This window comes from Schistocerca piceifrons, chromosome 2, assembly GCF_021461385.2.
Source record: "Schistocerca piceifrons isolate TAMUIC-IGC-003096 chromosome 2, iqSchPice1.1, whole genome shotgun sequence".
NCBI lineage: Eukaryota > Metazoa > Arthropoda > Insecta > Orthoptera > Acrididae > Schistocerca > Schistocerca piceifrons.
This window is the reverse complement of record NC_060139.1, coordinates 780,891,935-780,910,250: the sequence shown is the minus strand read 5'-3', so window position 1 is coordinate 780,910,250 and position 18,316 is coordinate 780,891,935. Positions and strand designations below refer to the sequence as shown.

The 18,316-nt window shown below is 42.4% G+C and overlaps 1 protein-coding gene across 1 annotated transcript in view; it reads left to right on the top strand.

Annotated features, from left to right (window-relative positions):
* LOC124777260 (rootletin-like) overlaps positions 1 to 18,316 on the top strand; it is a 239,025-nt gene that overhangs the window by 217,366 nt on the left and 3,343 nt on the right. Inside the window, 2 exon segments of the mRNA XM_047252586.1 lie at positions 1,323 to 1,418; positions 1,524 to 1,848. Of these exon segments, the coding sequence (XP_047108542.1) occupies positions 1,323 to 1,418; positions 1,524 to 1,817 (390 nt within the window). The 3' untranslated portion in view covers positions 1,818 to 1,848.

The following is an 18,316-nucleotide window of genomic DNA, read 5'->3' as shown; positions in this document are numbered from 1 at the left end:
TGAATCATGTTTTCATAGTAATGCTTGTACACTACTACGAATGTGGAGAGTTAATAAATCTGTTTGAAGTTCCATGTAGTCTTTGATTGTACAGAATTTCAAGTGAGCGATTTTCTCACATAGTTGTACCTCCCATCAGACATTTTGGGTCATGCAGCTTCCAGTTTTTCTGCAACAAAGCCACCAGTTCCATGTGATTTTGTGAGAATTTTCACCTCTGCAGTGTGGTAATGAGGGGTCTATCATACTAGAAGGGGTTGAAACCCTGTGCATTAACATGGGTACTCATCTCTCCTGATATCTGGACAATCTTAATGCATTCAGCTTGTGTTCACATCATCAGCTCTCATGTCACATGTACACCCCAACCTCCCTCCCCCCCCCCCCCCCCCCCAAAATGCACGCATGCGCGTACACACACACACACACACACACACACACACACACACACACACACACACACACACACACACCAGTCATAACTAGAATTAATAAAGCTGTGCCAAATGAAAGGCACCAGTGCTTGTTTTATCCTCAAATCTTCTCTTCTGTCCCTGGAAAAAATGGCACAATACAGAATTGTCCAAAGACAGTAGGAAATAATGTACATAAGTACAAGCTCGTTTTGTTTTTAGTAATATCCCTTTAAGTAACTGCTGTGGTATAACTATAGCTCTATAATAAAGACGACCCAAGAGAAAGAGCTTTGCAATTCAGTTTTGAAACACACAAATTATTGACATACACTACTGTGGAGTATAATGTTGTCCATAAGGGCTCTTTTTTAATTCATTGTGCACATTTAAACTAACAGTCTCATGGGAATGATGTCATTCCTTGAAATTTTTGAGACTGTAGTGCCCACCCACTTGGGAGGAAGGCAATTCAGATCCCTGTGTGGCTGTCCAAGCTTCAGTTTTCTGTGGTTTTCCTAAATTTAATTAAGACAAATGCCAGGATGGTTCCTTTGAACAGGACATAAGATTTCCTGCCCCATTCATTCGCAACTCACACTTGTGCTCTGCCTCTAATGACTTCATTGTCAACAGGATGTTGCACACTGATATTCCTCCTTCACTTCCTTTTTATTTCCTTTTTAAAATTACAGTTTTAAAAGTAGAGTATTTCACGATACTGAATGATTAGATGTTGTTATTACTGTGTTTGTATACATTCACAAAGAACTGGGGAGGAGGAGGGATGAGATGACAGGCCCGTTATGCTCTGACGAATGCAGTGTAATTAATGCATCTAATATATGCAGAAAAATAAATGGATGGAGATATATTACTTTTGAATAATACATTACTGAAATCTTATAGCTGGAAAGAGTGAGGGCAGCACAGCTACAAGCAGAACGCCTGTTGGAAGCTCGGGAGCAGTCTCACCGGCAGCAGGTGCTTCGTCTTGAAAATCAGGTAAAACCAACATGACATTTGTTCTGACGAATACAGTTAAATTTGGAAAATTGCTATATTTGTTTGGCACAGCTCATATTTTGAGTAGCAAAGTACATGTTTTAGATCCAATTATTGCGGGAGCAGCTGGCACAAGAAGTGAAGCGGCGGCAACTTTATGTACTACGGAGCTCAAGAACTGGTCGAGAAATGCAGCAGTTAAGACAGGCACTTGGAGATTCCTTACGCACAGTGGCACAGGATCCTGGACTTGATGCTCTCCTGCTGGAGCATGAGACTCGAAAACTTGATACAACATTAGCATCTGCCACAGGCACTTCACCACAACCTCCAACCTCAACCCTTGCTCTTCCTCCACCATCATCACATCACTCATATTCTGATGGGCAACCAAAGTGATCTTAATGTCTGTTCTAAATGAGATGCACAGGTAATATTTCTTATTAATTTATATCAAGTATTATGTATTATTAAATTTTGATAGCATTTTTGTAGCCTTTAATCCATTTTCAAAATCTTTCAAAAGCCAGTGACTTTAGTCTGAAACTGGTTTGCGATTACAAACAGACCCCCCCACATTAACCCTTGAGAGGGTGCGCTGATTTTCATAACACGAGCAGGCGTGCAGCATACTGTGTACACATGTAAAGGATAGCCATCTTTATGTTATGGTGGTAAATATGTAAGGGGAAAAGCATAGTTTAATCTTAATTTAATTAAACAACAATAAAATAAATGTACATAATATGTGGTGAAACACTGTGTAATTAGACAATAATGAATTAAACTTTTATTTTATCGCTCTGTTGCCATGGACAAATGTTCCCCTTTAGTAATGACCCACTCGAAGTATTAAACAGTGCATTTGCATCAGATCTCAACCACTTGCTTATTCAATTTCTCATTATCTCATAGACAACTGCCTCATTGTGGGACTGTGCTGCTAGCTCACAATGTGGGTAATTTTTTTACATGGATCATATATTTTTTTGACCTAGCTCACTGTTTATTTTATATTACCGCTGCTCACTTGGACATATGACAACACAATTTATCACTGAGGTAGCTGAACCAATAATGAAGGAATAGAGTTAGCTGAATCAGTAATGAAGGAATAGGTATGGGCTATAATTGCAAAACAACAGTGGAACAATGCAAAACAATTTTATTTTTGTTTGGTGCACTTTATACATAGGTGCGACTGCTCGAGGGTTAAGATAATTTTTGTGGTGAAAAATCTGTAGACATCTATTGCTGTTTGCTACAGGAATACTAAACATGCAACATGCAGTTCTATTATAGCATTAAATCTTTGGGGAAGGCTTTCCACTAATTTTTGGTGTTGGTTGGATTTAGGTCATGGCTTTGATCAGGCTAATGATGTATATCAGCTTGATTTCTTTCAAACCTCAGTGTAGTGTTCCTCCTTGCTCTATGGATAGTAGATGATACAGAAAAGTTTCTAGCAGTTGCCACACTTGGGGAGGCATATTATGGTCTAAAAAGTTGTTTTTACTATTAACTTGAACCAAGACAAAAAAAAAAAAAACAGCTGCAAACCATGAATGACAACCTACATTCACTATAGACACCACACTATCCAGGTCCACTCACACCCACCTAAGTGATTCTTCAATCCATAAAACATATAGACTATTCCACTATTCTTGGAGGAAGCAACTCATTGTGGAACATGGGCTTTCAGAATTTTGTGAGGAAGGCTCTTTACAAAGCACAATAGAAGGTCACCCACTGCACTTTGTTGATCACTTCTGTAACACTCTCAAACTAACTAAGCAAAGTGGGACAGAATTGCGCAGCTCATCTTTGAATCTTTAACATTCCTTCCATTAATACAACTAAGTAACAGTTCCAGATAAATGAAAAATGGTCAAGAACTGGTGAAACATGATTTTTGCATTCAACCTCTTTTGTGCATAAATTACACTTTCTAAAGATTCTCCCAATAAATTTCAATCTGAGATCTGTCTTTCTCATGACTAGATTTATGTGGGGCTGTAATCAAATGATTTCAAATCGGTTGAGCTCTTTTGTTGGCTGGATTATATATATATTTGTCAGGGTCAGTTGCCAATCTTGCCGTCAAACCCTGATTATGCACAATTCTTTGCATTGAATAATAAGCTGTCATGTTCCTGTGTGTCACCTGTGAATAGTACCAAAGAGCTAAAGATTTTATCCACCAGATAATCTACATTACTAAACGGCTAACATGTGGCATGATCCCAGTTTCAGGTTTCATATTCAGTGGCTTTCAAGGGCAACAGAAAGCTGATTTCCATATTTTTACATTTATTGAGTGAATTTAAAAATTTGAAATGCTGTCATAATCCACTCATCATTAATAGCTATAATGTCCACCCCTGGTAGCTGAATGGTCAGCATTACGGAATGTCATACCTAACGCCCTGGGTTCGATTCCCAGCTGGGTCAGAGATTTTCTCCTCTCAGGGACTGGGTGTTGTGTTGTCCTTATCATCATCATTTCATCCCCATCAACACACAAGTCACCAAAGTGGCGTCAACTCGAAATATCGAAATACTTGCACCAGGTGAATGGTCCTTCAGCAAGGTCCAAGCAGGCACACGGGGGGAGGGGTTTATTAGTTATTGGGAGCTCCAACGTTAGGCGGGTGATGGGGCCCCTTAGGGAAATAGCGGAAAGGTCGGAGAAGAAGGCCAGTGTTCACTCTGTCTGCTTGCCGAGGGGTCTCATCCGAGATGTGGAGGAGGCCCTGCCGGCGCCGATAGAGAGCACTGGGTGCACGCGACTGCAAATTGTTGCTCATGTCGGCACCAATGACTCCTGCCGTCTGGGTTCAGAGGTCATCCTCAGTTCGTACAGGCGGTTTGCGGAATTGGTGAAGGCGGAAAGCCTCGCTCGCGGGGTGGAATCAGAGCTAACTATTTGCAGTGTCGTTCCCAGAACTGATCGCGGTCCTCTGGTTTTGAGCCGAGTGGAAGGCTTAAACCAGAGGCTCAGACAATTCTGCGGAGATCCGGGGTGCAAATTTCTCGACCTCCGCTATCGGGTGGAGAAATGTAGGGTCCCCCTGAATAGGTCAGGCGTGCACTACATGCCGGAAGCGGCTACAAGGGTAGCAGAGTACGTGTGGAGTGCACATGTGGGTTTTTTAGGTTAGAGAATTCCCTCCCTAGGCCTGACAAGACGCCTCCTGAAAAGCGGCAAGGTAGGAGTAGGCAAAATGAAACAGGGAATAACAAGATTAATGTGCTAATAGTTAACTGCAGGAGCGTCTATAGAAAGGTCCCAGAACTGCTCTCGTTAATAAACGGTCACAACGCCCATATAGTACTAGGGACAGAAAGTTGGCTGAAACCATACGTAAACAGTAATGAAATCCTAAACTCAGATTGGAATGTATACCGCAGAGACAGGCTGGACAGTGAAGGGGGAGGCGTGTTTACAGCGATAAGAAGTGCAATAGTATCGAAGGAAATTGATGGAGATCCGAAATGTGAAATAATTTGGGTGAAGGTCACGGTTAAAGCAGGCTCAGACATGGTAATTGGATGTCTCTATAGGCCCCCTGGCTCAGCAGCTGTTGTGGCTGAGCACCTGAAGGATAATATTTTGAGTAGATTTCCCCACCATGTTATAGTTCTGGGTGGAGATTTTAATTTGCCAGATATAGACTGGGAGACTCAAACTTTCATAACGGGTGACAGGGACAAAGATTCCAGCGAAATTTTTTTAAGTGCTTTATCTGGAAACTACCTTGAGCAGTTAAACAGAGAACCGACTCGTGGCGATAACATGTTAGACCTTCTGGTGACAAACAGACCCGAACTATTTGAAACAGTTAACGCAGAACAGGGAATCAGCGATCGTAAAGCGGTTACTGCATCGATGATTTCCGCCGTAAATAGAAATATTAAAAAAGGTAGGAAGATTTTTCTGTTTAGAAAAAGTGACAAAAAGCAGATTTCAGAGTACCTGACGGCTCAACACAAAAGTTTTGTCTCAAGTACAGATAGTGTTGAGGATCAGTGGACAAAGTTCAAAACCATCGTACAATATGCATTAGATGAGTATGTGCCAAGCAAGATTGTAAGAGATGAAAAAGAGCCACCGTGGTACGACAACCGAGTGAGGAAACTGCTGCACAAGCAAAGGGAACTTCACAGCAAACATAAACATATCCAAAGCCTTGCAGACAAACAAAAATTACGGTATGCGAAATGTAGTGTGTGGAGGGCTATGCGAGAGGCGTTCAATGAATTCGAAAGTAAAGTTCTATGTACGGACTTGGCAGAAAATCCTAAGAAATTTTGGTCTTATGTCAAAGCGGTAGGTGGCTCAAAACAAAATGTCCAGACACTCTGTGACCAAAATGGTACTGAAACAGAGGGTGACAGACTTAAAGCCGAAATACTAAATGTATTTTTCCAAAGCTGTTTCACAGAGGAAGACTACACTGTAGTTCCTTCTCTAGATTGTCACACAGATGACAAAATGGTAGATATCGAAATAGACGACAGAGGGATAGAGAAACTATTAAAATTCCTCAAAAGAGTAAAGGCCGCTGGACCTGATGGGATACCAGTTCGATTTTACACAGAGTACACAAAGGAACTTGCCCCTCTTCTTGCAGCAGTGTACCGTAGGTCTCTAGAAGAGCGTAGCGTTCCAAAAGATTGGAAAAGGGCACAGGTCATCCCCGTTTTCAAGAAGGGACGTCGAACAGATGTGCAGAACTATAGACCTATATCTCTAACGTCGATCAGTTGTAGAATTTTGGAACACGTATTATGTTCGAGTATAATGACTTTTCTGGAGACTAGAAATCTACTCTGTAGGAATCAGCATGGGTTTCGAAAAAGACGGTCATTTGAAACCCAGCTCGCGCTATTCGTCCACGAGACTCAGAGAGCCATAGACACGGGTTCACAGGTAGATGCCGTGTTTCTTGACTTCCACAAGGCGTTCGATACAATTCCCCACAGTCGTTTAATGAACAAAGTAAGAGCATATGGACTATCAGACCAATTGTGTGATTGGATTGAAGAGTTCCTAGATAACAGAACGCAGCATGTCATTCTCAATGGAGAGAAATCTTCCGAAGTAAGAGTGATTTCAGGTGTGCCGCAGGGGAGTGTCATAGGAACGTTGCTATTCACAGTATACATAAATGACCTTGTGGATGACGTCGGAAGTTCACTGAGGCTTTCTGCAGATGATGCTGTGGTGTATCAAGAGGTTGCAACAATGGAAAATTGTGCTGAAATGCAGGAGGATCTGCAGCGAATTGACGCATGGTGCAGGGAATGGCAATTGAATCTCAATGTAGACAAGTGTAATGTGCTGCGAATACATAGAAAGATAGTTCCCTTATCATTTAGCTACAAAATAGCAGGTCAGCAACTGGAAGCAGTTAATTCCATAAATTATCTGGGAGTATGCATTAGGAGTGATTTAAAATGGAATGATCATATAAAGTTGATCGTCGGTAAAGCAGATGCCAGACTGAGATTCATTGGAAGAATCCTAAGGAAATGCAATCCGAAAACAAAGGAAGTAGGTTACAGTACACTTGTTAGCCCACTGCTTGAATACTGCTCAACAGTGTGGGATCCGTACCAGATAGGGTTGATAGAATAGATAGAGAAGATCCAACGGAGAGCAGCGCGCTTCGTTACAGGATCATTTAGTAATTGCGAAAGCGTTACAGAGATGATAGATAAACTCCAGTGGAAGACTCTGCAGGAGAGACGGTCAGTAGCTCGGTATGGGCTTTTGTTAAAGTTTCGAGAACATACCTTCACCGAAGAGTCAAGCAGTATAGTGCTCCCTCCTACGTATATCTCGCGAAGAGACCATGAGGATAAGATCAGAGAGATTAGAGCCCACACAGAAGCATACCAACAATCCTTCTTTCCACGAACGATACGAGATTGGAATAGAAGCGAGAACCGATAGAGGTACCGAGGGTACCCTCCGCCACACACCATCAGGTGGCTTGCGGAGTATGGATGTAGATGTAGATGGGAGGCCCTAGCCACATGGCATTTCCATTTCCATAGCTATAATGTTATGTTAAAGGTTTAAAACAATATGTCATATATTACAATTAGAAGTCCACCTGCTTAGCTGAGTGGTAACATGTTTGCCTACCATGCAGCGGGCCCGGGTTCGATTACCGGCCGGGTTGGAAATTTTCTCCGCTTGTGGGCTGGGTGTTGTGTTGCCGTCATCATCATCATCATCATCATCATCATCATCATCATCACCACAGACTCGCAAGTTGCCCAATGTGGCATCACCTGAAATAAAGACTTGCAACTCGATGGCCAAACTTCCCCGGGCGGGGCCCCCGGGCCTCCCGGCCATCAATGCCACACGATCATTTCATTTTTACAATTAGAAGCTGTGTATACTGTATTTACTTGAATCTAAGCAGCACCTGAAAAGTGAGACTCGAAATCAAGGGAAAAAAAATTTCCCGAATCTAAGCTGCACCTGAAATTTGAGTCTCAAAATTCTAGGGGAGAGAAAAGTTTTAGACCGCACCTCCAAATAGAAACAAAGTTGGTCCATTGTAACATGAGACACAATTTCGGTCTAATGGATGAAGATACAGCTACAGTAGTTTGATTCAAGACTTAAGCTTAGCAGTTAAGCTTTACCAGGTAGCCATTGCAATACGTCAGGTACTCTGTCTGTATTTATAAGGGTACCCTTCCTCTTTTACGTGCTTCGCCTGGTTTAAATTGATTGCTTATTTTGCTTTGATCTGATAAGTGCCATTCTCTTTGTTATGGGTATTTACGTCTCTCTAAGCTGAAAATGCATTATTGTACTGTGTCATGGATTGTTTGTCACATTCTGGTAATGAGGGGTTACGACCTGTCGCCACTTGCAGCATGGCTTGCTTTTGTGCGCACTACTGCCACTTACAATAAAAAAAAAGAGAGGAACAGTCTCATTAGCGAAACAATGGCAAGAGACTGCTATTTATTGTTACTTACACTGCTTGCTTTCTTTAATAATGATCAACAAGAACCAAATAACAGACTGCATGTGGTAGAAGATGTTCTGAATGAGAGTTTAGCGAAAATTTTTCTCCATTTGGAAAGCTCTGCAGATGCCTCTTTTGTACATTACATTCTGCACAAAAATTAGAGTCATCTTAGATTTAAAAATCTAATCAGCTGCTGTGCTTCATTTCTGGCTGTATCACTATTCAGCATAAAAATAATACAAATATAAACATGACATGATATGTATATTCTTCCGTGTTTGCTATTGTCTCACTCTAGTTTCGTAGTTTATTAAGCAAACAGGATTTAAATGAGATAGCAGCAAACACGAAAGAATACATGGCATAATGTTTACATTCGTATTATTCTTATGGTGAATGCATATGGTTCACGATTCATAGAAGTTCCTATTAGCAACCATCTCGTCACAGGTAGGAAAAAATTCAAAGCGTAGAGTTGGCCATATTGACATACATCCCAAACGGTCTTCCCAGTCGGATGTTCATCGTAGATTTTTAATGATGACTTCAAATGCAGAGTGTGTTGTCGTTGTCTTCAGTTCGTAGACTGATTTAGTGCAGCTCTCCATGCTTTTCTATCCTGTGCAATGCAGAGTAGCAGAACTTATAAAATAGGAATGAAAATAACTTACAAATTAAATGCTGAAATGTAAAACAAAATTTTATTAGGTTTGTAATATATCTTATACAAAATGTTTAAAATATCAGTCATGATTCTGAATCACTATACTCGATTCTTTGTTGCTCATTTCTTCATACAGATCATCTTCCTCCATACCATCTAGTGCATTGGATATTGAACATTTTTTAAATGCTTGTTGCACAGCCTGATTTGGAACACACTTCCATGCATCATAAATCCATTGGCACACTTGCGACAAACTTGCGCAATTTACATGTCCTGTTGGTGTCAGTTGTCTGTCGCTTTTCGAAAGCCAGTCTGTGTTCATACTTTTAAGCTTATCCTTAAATGATTTATTCAGACAGATGTCAAGTGGTTGCAGAATTGATGTCATCTCACCTGGAATTACCGCCACGTCCATTTTGCTTTCCTCTAATTTTTGTTTTACTGCAGGTGTTATATGGCCTGCGTACGCATCTAATACCAACAGACTGCGCTAGGACGATGATTCCACACACGCCTAATCCATTCCAGCACCATGTCCTCCGAAAACCACCCAGTTTCGTTTGCTGGTACAATTACAGTTTTTTGAAACACTTCCAATTTCGGTAAACTTTTGCTTGAAAACTATGAATGGGGGTAATTTATGTCCATCTGCTGTGCAAGCAAGCATGACGGACATCCGCTGTTTTTCACTGGTTGATGTAAGAACACTTAGGTCTTTCTTTCTTTTGGCGTCAACCGTATAATTTGATGGCAGGTCAAAATACACGGGAGTTTAGTCAGCATTTCCTATCTGACTAAGAACATATTGCTTTTCTGTGCGCCGCCTAATTATCAAGCGCTGAAATTCTACAAGTTTTTCTTCATAATTTTTCGGCAGCTTCTGTGCCCAGCACTTAATAAACAGATCAATTCAGCTGCGACTAGCCTTAAAATTTTTGATTTTTTGCTCTCTAGCAATTTCATTGCCTTAATTTTTAAAATTTCGGCATTCACAGGCAGGAATTTCTGAAGCTCTTCCATAACAAATTCATTTAAAATCACTTCTAGTACATAGTATCGGCCACACTTTGACCCGCTAAATGCTTTTCTGCTACTTGAACATTCAAATAATTTGTCTCCCTGCTGTCGCCATCGCCTGACGTTACTCTCATCAATCCCGTATCACAGACCTGCAACACAATTAGGACTTTGTTCTGCAAAAGAAATAACTCCCTTCTTGAATTTGGCACTATTATGAAAGCGCTTGATTATGGTTCACTAACACCAAACAAGCACTTAACGAAATTCCACAAAAGCAATAGGTGCCGCTACGTGAAATCTTAATGAGCCCCAGTGTATCAACTCGTGCAACAATCCTAAAGCCTTGTGCATTGTTGGTATTTTTATGTAAAGAAATTTATTTTTGTTGCTATGAATATTTGAAAGGCTGCTACATTCGAAGATGAACAATACAGAATTTCTATTTACTTCGTTGGAGAATCTATGAAAATGCATTGGTCGAAACTTGGGGCGGAGAAAAAAGCTCGTCTTCTACCTTTCTTTTTAATTTATTTACTGACGCAGAGGTTTTGGCACCATTATTTATCTTTGTGCCAGCAAACATGCCTGTGAAGCGCTACTCAAATTCGATGGCAGAATTTAGTTTTGGCGGCACTTACCAACATTTTTCAGAACTTCCGCTTACTTTGCACTTGATTCTAAGCTGCAGGCGGTTTTTTGGATTACAAAAACTGGAAAAAAAATGTGGCTTAGGTTCGAGTAAATATGGTATGTCCTGAGGCATGGTGCGCAAATTACCCAGACTATTTTCATCCAGTATTTGAGAATGAGAGCACGTAGTGACTTTCAACAAACTTCACATATAATTTCAAACCATCAACAAACTTTTTCTTGCTGACACCCCCACAAACTGGTCAAAGATAGAAAATTTATTACTGACTACATCTTTGCTGTTCATTCATGGGTGTGCATGTTTTTTAAAAAAAAATAGGGTGGAGCCCCATCATACCTGCACTGGCATGGTGACCGTAACAAAAGTTGTACTGTCACCTATGGGTTTGTAGTGTTTAATCAAGGAATTCGTACGATGCGTCTGTGATGTCACATAGGCCTTGCCGGCCGCTGTGGCCGAGCGGTTCTAGGTGCTTCAGTCCGGAACCATGCTGCTGCTACGGTCACAGGTTTGAATCCTGCCTCGGACATGGATGTGTGTGATGTCCTTAAGTTAGTTAGGTTTAAGTAGTTCTAAGTCTAGAGGACTGATGACCTCAGATGTTAAGTCCCATAGTGCTTAGAGCCATTTGAACCATCACCTGGGCCTATCAGGGGATAGAGTTGGTCGAAGGGTAGTGGTTTTGAAGGGCAGAGGGGAGAAAGTGCCAAGGGAAACAAACCTCTGCGATAGTCGCGTCAGGTTGTAAGGGCAGTAGCAGTCTCTTGCTGTCTGCAGCAGATCATGCAAGGGTCAGATTGTATTAGAATGCACTAATGATTGGGTATATGTATTGGTACCTAGTGTAGTTTATGTTGGAAATGTGTTATACTTCCCTGCAATTGCCAGTTCTTTTGACTGCGGCTCAGATAGCAGTACTAGTCAGTGTCTGTTATGCAGGGGCTCGCTTTATTGTGTGTTTGCATGATAGCATAAATAGTCCCTAAGGAGCAGTGTCTTTAGGCCCTTGTGTTTCCATCTTTAGCTGTGATCATAGTTCCCCAGATTTTGGATGTGAGGGTTGACCGAGTGACCAGATTTTCTATACTGCTGTGTGGGTGTGGCATGTTTTTTGAACACCTCTGAGAGAGTCTTCAGATTGTGTTTGTTGTGAAGAACCACTATACGAGTATGTCTGGTAGCGTTGCTTATGATGCATAGAATTTTATTCTGTATTTTCTGAAGGCAGTTAGGTATTGTAGCTGCTGCATATCCACTCCTGTCGAACATTGGGTATAGTTGTTTAAGCCTCGTGTTAGCTCTGTTGGTCATGTATGAATGTGGTGCCCCAAAGTAAGCTTCCTCTCGAGGCAGATGCCGAGGTATCTGACTTTTGCACAGAAGCATATTGAGCACTTTTATAGCGTTATCTGTCTACAGTAAACAGAACTGCCTTGCACTTCTCAACATTTACTTTTTAATGCACTATCCAAGTGCTGTCTGTAGTCCCCTGATAATGTGCGATGGATTACAGTCTTGCACAAAGACGGCAGTGTCATTCGCATAGGTGGCTACCATCATGCTGCGTGTTGTTGGGGTATTATTAATGCTTGGATATGTTATGCTGAGATTGTTTGCTCTGAATGTGCATATTGAAACATCTGTTTGTGAGCAAGACACATGAGTCCAATGAGGAACCCAGCATCTATGAGTTTGCGTATGAGGCCATTGTGCCAGAGATGATAAAAGGCTTTTTTGATGTCTAAGAACACAGCCCCAGTTGCTTTCTTCATGTTGTAGCCATGTGTTATGTACTCTACCACTCTTAGGAGTTGTTGTGTTGTGGAGTGGTGATTCTGGAAACCGAATTGCTCCGTACACAGGGTATTATTGTCGATACTAAACCAAGTGCATCATTTTAGTATTACGTTCTCAACAACTTTCGCTCAGCAGGCTGATATGGCAGTAATTTTGTGGGAGGGGGTGGTCTGTCACTGCCTTCATGAACATCAGGACTTTGGCCGCCTACCAATAGGCAAGGAAGTGTTGGTGTTGTAGGATGGCATTTGTGATGCGTGCAAGTTATTTATTAGCTTTAGGCATGAGCTCATGGAGGGCACAGCTCTGAACGCCATCATGACCATGGACTTTCCTAGGTGAAGATTGCTCAGTAGAGCATGTAATTTCATGAATGATCGTGCGTTCGATTTCAATGTGCGCTGGCTGGACTATAAGACGTGTAACCACCTGGTTAGCTTGAAATGTGAACTCTGGATTGGAAGACATCATATTCAGTGTTAAAGACACTGCTAGTGTGGTGGTCATGAGCTCTGCTTGCTCCTCCGCAGAATATGTGGGGCCGTCCGAACCCTGTAGCATTGGTATGTAGTGTTTTCCTGTTGTGAAGTGTCGAGCTAGCTGCCATATGCCAAGATACATGGTATCGAGCCCAGCACGTTTTTGGTTCCATTGTGTGGCTTTAAATGTTCGTATTTTATTCCATATGATACCCTGGAGCCTGTTAATGTGCAGTTTATACAGTGGGCACCTGGTGTTCTGCCAGTCTCTCCTGAGACGGTTTCTCAATGAGATAAGGTCTAGAATCTCTGGGAGCAGCGCCATAGAGTGGTGTAGCTATTCATACTGTTTATCAAGACTGTACCAACTACCACAACTACTACAACCAACTAACTACTGTATCTGTACTACTAAGCAGACTGAATCCAACTCAAGGCCCTCAAGGGCGCAGCATTCATTTGCTGGGTATGGGCTGTGTGATCCTGGGGTTCCCGAGCTGTGGCTGGATGATCCCTGGGTTCCCAAGCTGCGGACTGGTATGCACTGCCAGGCCTCTTGTCGCCGTAAGCTCTAGGCATGCTTCAGTGACCCGTGTGTGCGGCGTGTCAGGGAATGGCGATCTTGGCTTGATGGCTCAGATGGTAAAATCCTCCAGAACAAAAACCTCAATCTCATGGGCTTCTGCCCAGTGATGAGATGCATGGCTTTGAGGTGGAACAGTGTCATTACTGGACACCCTCTGGAGAGACTGCTGCTTCCCAGTTGTATAAGACTTACCCATGCCCACAGGGCTCTGTCTAGATGGACTTTTATTTCCCTAGCTGCATGTCAACAAGTGACGAACCTACGAAAGGCCAAAAGCCTTGGGGAATGTGCCATTGAGACTGAGCTCCATACCACTGAAAACTAAAGTAATGGTGTTTTGATGTGCAGAAACAAGGCAAACATCCCCAAAGAAGACTTAAAAGTTGAGTGGGCCCTAGAAGGCATTGTAGATGTGCAGAATATCATTAAAAGGTTGGAAGGTGATGTAATCAAACCCAACAGATTCATCCTCACTTTTAATAGTGCGAAACTCCCGTACTGTGACTCCATGTCCCCAGCCCAGTGCACTGTTTTAAATGCCAGCACTTCGGCCACACCTCTCTTGGATGTAAGAGAGATCCCACTTGTGGCAAATGTGGTAAGGCTGCCCTGAAAGAGTCAGATGCTCATCTCCTCCAAAGCTTGTGAATTGCTCTGGGGCTCACCTCACCTGGATTAGAGTCTGCTGTGTCTTCCTGGAAGAACAGAAGATACAGGAGATCAAAACGGCAAAATGTATCCCCTATGGTGAGGCCAAAAAGATCGATGAGGCCATGCAGCCCCCCTTGTTTGCTACATCCTTTGCTTTGGTTGTTAAACAACTAGTTCAGAAATCCAAAATTGCTACACAGACAGTGTCAGCACTAGTATCTGCATTTGTCATCACAATTTTTCTTCTGCAGTTACTTTGAAGCCTATACTTCCTCCCAAAACATCAGATAAGGCCACGGTAGGCGATGATGCAGAGATCCCTGCTCCTCCAAAGATACAGTTTGGTCCTCTGTCCAGCACTGCCACTACCACTGCCACATTTGTGGCTCTGAAGCCTACTCAGGGCAAAAAATCAAAGACAGAGGCAAAGACTCGGCTACTGATGGAGGCTAGAGGTAAGCAGTCTTACAATTTCAACATTACTCTCTCTGACATTCTCATAATTCGTGTTCTGAGTTGATGGAGCTTGATGTTGGCCTAGGGCACTTATCTTGCCCCAAAACCGAGTCTCAACCCCAAGACTGTGCCTCAACCCCTACAGGCTCAACCCCTGATAAACGACTCCCTTACTGCAGTGGAATGTTAGTAGTTTCAGTACACATGTAGAGGAATTGAAACTCCTGGAAAAGTTTACAAGAAACACATTTTAAAGCCACTGATGCCCCCACTCTTGGGGGCTATACCCTTCACCGAAAGGATGACCTGACTGAGGGCAGAGCCAAGTGTGTTACTGTGTTTGTCAATTGCACACACCACTCCTCTGCTCCTTCCTTGGTTACTGACCCAGAAGCAGTAGCCATTGCTGTTCATATGGCTCAGAAGATCACTATCTGCTCCCTGTATTTACCTCCAAAGGATGGCGTAGACTCCGAGGCTCTCGCAGGCCTTATTGCACAACTCCCCTGTCCATTTTACCTACTGAGTGATTTCAGTGCCCATAATGTATTGTGGGGATCAAACTATACTTGCCCCAGGGTTCGATACTTGGAGAACCTCATATCTTAGAGCTGTGTGTCCTCAACATAGGCAGTCCCACTCATTCCTCGGTTGCTACTGGGTTGACCTTGCCATTGACCTGTCTTTCTGTTCTGTAACCCTTGCAGACTCTGCACAATGGGAAGCAACTGATGACCTCCATTCCAGTGACCGCTTCCCACTGTGAATCTGCCTACTGGATGGAGGACTACTTGAACAGAATCCAGGAAGCCACCAAAATGTATGGTCAACTGGGCTAACTGGATGCTATTCAGCCAGCTGGCTGTGTTTGAACACCACGACAGGATCCAAGAATGGATGGACCACATCACACAAGTGATCTGTCATGCCAACAACTTATCCATCCCTAAGCCTTCAGGTGATCCAAGGCTTGATACATAATTAAGGAGAGCAAGAAAAGGTCATGGCAAGTGTTTCTGGACTCCATCAGCCATCATGTTCAACAAAAGAATGGGAAACCATCAGGAAGATTTTTCTGGTAAACGAATGTGTTTACCAATAGCAGTAGTGCTGGAACAGGAGTGTCTCCAAACAATTCCTGGAGACATCACTCAGATTATGGTAGAGCATTTTGCAGTGGCTGCTTCCAATGACAGCCAGAATCTGGAATTTTGCCACTATAGTGTGACTGCAGAGGGGAGCAAGTTGGACTTCAGATAACACAAATCTGAGTCTTACAACTGATCTTCCTCCTTGTGGGAGCTGTAATTGGCATTATCTGAGACTCCTTGTACTGCACCTGGTCACAACTAAATCCAGTACTGCATGCTTCGGCATTTTCCAGTGGCTTCAAAGGAAATCCTCTTTGAATGTTTGAATTTGATAGGGCAGACAGGTCACTTTCTCAGACCTTAGAGAGAGAGAGAGAGAGAGAGAGAGAGAGAGAGAGAGAGAGAGAGAATTTTGATATCTCTATCTACATGTCCCATTAGTCAACGGAGTGTCACCTTAATGAACTATGTAGGAAAGACTCTGGAGCGATTGACGGTTTTAACCGCATGCCTCTATGGATACTGCAGAGGACCAGAGTGATTTTAGGTTTGGTGGTGTACAGGAGATATTGCACTCGTGCATATATTTTTAATACATTATTTTACGACATTTTAATGGAGCACCACAACTCTACAGCTGCCTTCAAGGATCGGTCGAAACAGAGGGACTCCATTGGTTGTCCTGTCGTTTTCCCTGAACGTGTCCTCGGGGTCCAACTGCCTCGAGACTTTACTGTCTTCAGCACAGAATTATATGTGATCTTGCAAGTATTGGAGCAGATGAGGTGTGCTTCAAGTGCTAAATTCTTTGACTGTTCCAATTCTCTGAATGCCCTTCACTCTGTACAACACTTGTAGGCAGGAGATAAAGTAGTCCAGAATATCCAAGACACCCTCCTCCAACTACTATGGCTAGGGATGGAAGTCTTTTTACTTGGTACCAGCACACATGGCTACTGCTGGGAATGAAAGGGGGGATGCAGCAGCTAAGGAGCTGTACTGTGATTCTCAATTATTTCAGTGTGCCATCCCCCTATATGCTATCACATTGCTGTTGAGGTACAGAGTCTTGCATCAGTGGGAAGGCCATTGGTTGTAAGTGACAGACAGTAAGCTGCATGTGTTAAAGCTCACTACACAGCCTTGGCATACCTCCTTTCAGCCATGAAGATGGGATGCAGTTGTCCTTACGCACCTTCACATACACCACAGCCCTCTGCTGCATGGCTTCTTGCTTCAGCAAGAGGATCCTGCAATGTGTGGTGCTTGTCGCGTACAGATCACTGTACGCCACATTTACTAGGCTGTGTTTTATTTTCAGACCAGAGGGCAGTGGCAGATTTTCTGGCAGTTCTGCCCTCTGTTTTAAGTGACATTGAAACAAATGTCATTAGAGTTTTGAGGTTTTGTGATCTATCCAACCTGTTTCTGAAAATTTTAGGGAGATATTCTTGTTGTGTTAATAGGTGACTGACTCACACGTTTTTTTGTAACTGGTCAGGGAGTCGCATATTCCTGTGCCATTGTTTTAGCTCCTCTGTCTCTTTACTTCTGTTTTCATCTAATATGTAACACCTTTCACTGTATCTCCTTCATTTTGTGGCATATGATAGGAAGTGATTGTGTGGGTCAAGGCGAGTGAGGTAGGAGTGAATGAGTGAGTGTGTCAACATTTTTAGCGCTTTTACACTTATTCATTTTTTCAATATTAGTAAGGGTGCTAATAATGTTTTCATTGAGCACACATACACCCCAACAACAACAACAACAACAACAACATGCACCTCAAGCCTTGAAAATGGTCTCAATTTGAGAAGGAAAAGAGTCCAAGATTTTCTTCAGGTACTCCATTTGCCACTGAAGCCATTCATTAATTGATTATTAGATCTTGTAAAGCTACCAAATTGTGGTGATGTTGATTTCTATATTTCATCCACTGCTCCACATACTCCCAGACATTTTCAGTTGGGTAAGGATTGGATGGGTTTGCTGGCCAGTCAAAGTGTCTGTTTCTGAGTGTTTATCAAATCAGAAACATGCACAGGGAGCCCTTTGCACATGGCTCCTGTCATCAGCTGTTTGTGCTTGCTGCAACAAAAGAAGTCCTAAATCATTCCTCTTGGAGCACAATGGTATTCTAGTTACAATTTTTGACTGATCACCTTTAAATAAAAACTTATACACCTCCAATAAATTTACATGCTTGATTTATTAATGGTCTGCACTAAAACTGCTGTAACTTCCTCTCCCCCCCCCCCTCCCTCTCTTGCTCTTCGTGTGTATGGGTGGTTGGGGGGGGGGGGGGGGGTAATAATCCAAAATGATAAATTCATTATTGAGACAGTTACTTCAGTTAATGTACAATGACAAATTACATATTCACCCATTTTTAAGTGCAACATAATGCCTTACAAAAATAAGAACAATGTTTGATATCCATTGAATTTTAACAAATTTAGTTTTTCTATGTAAAATCTTGTGAAATATGATCTGCA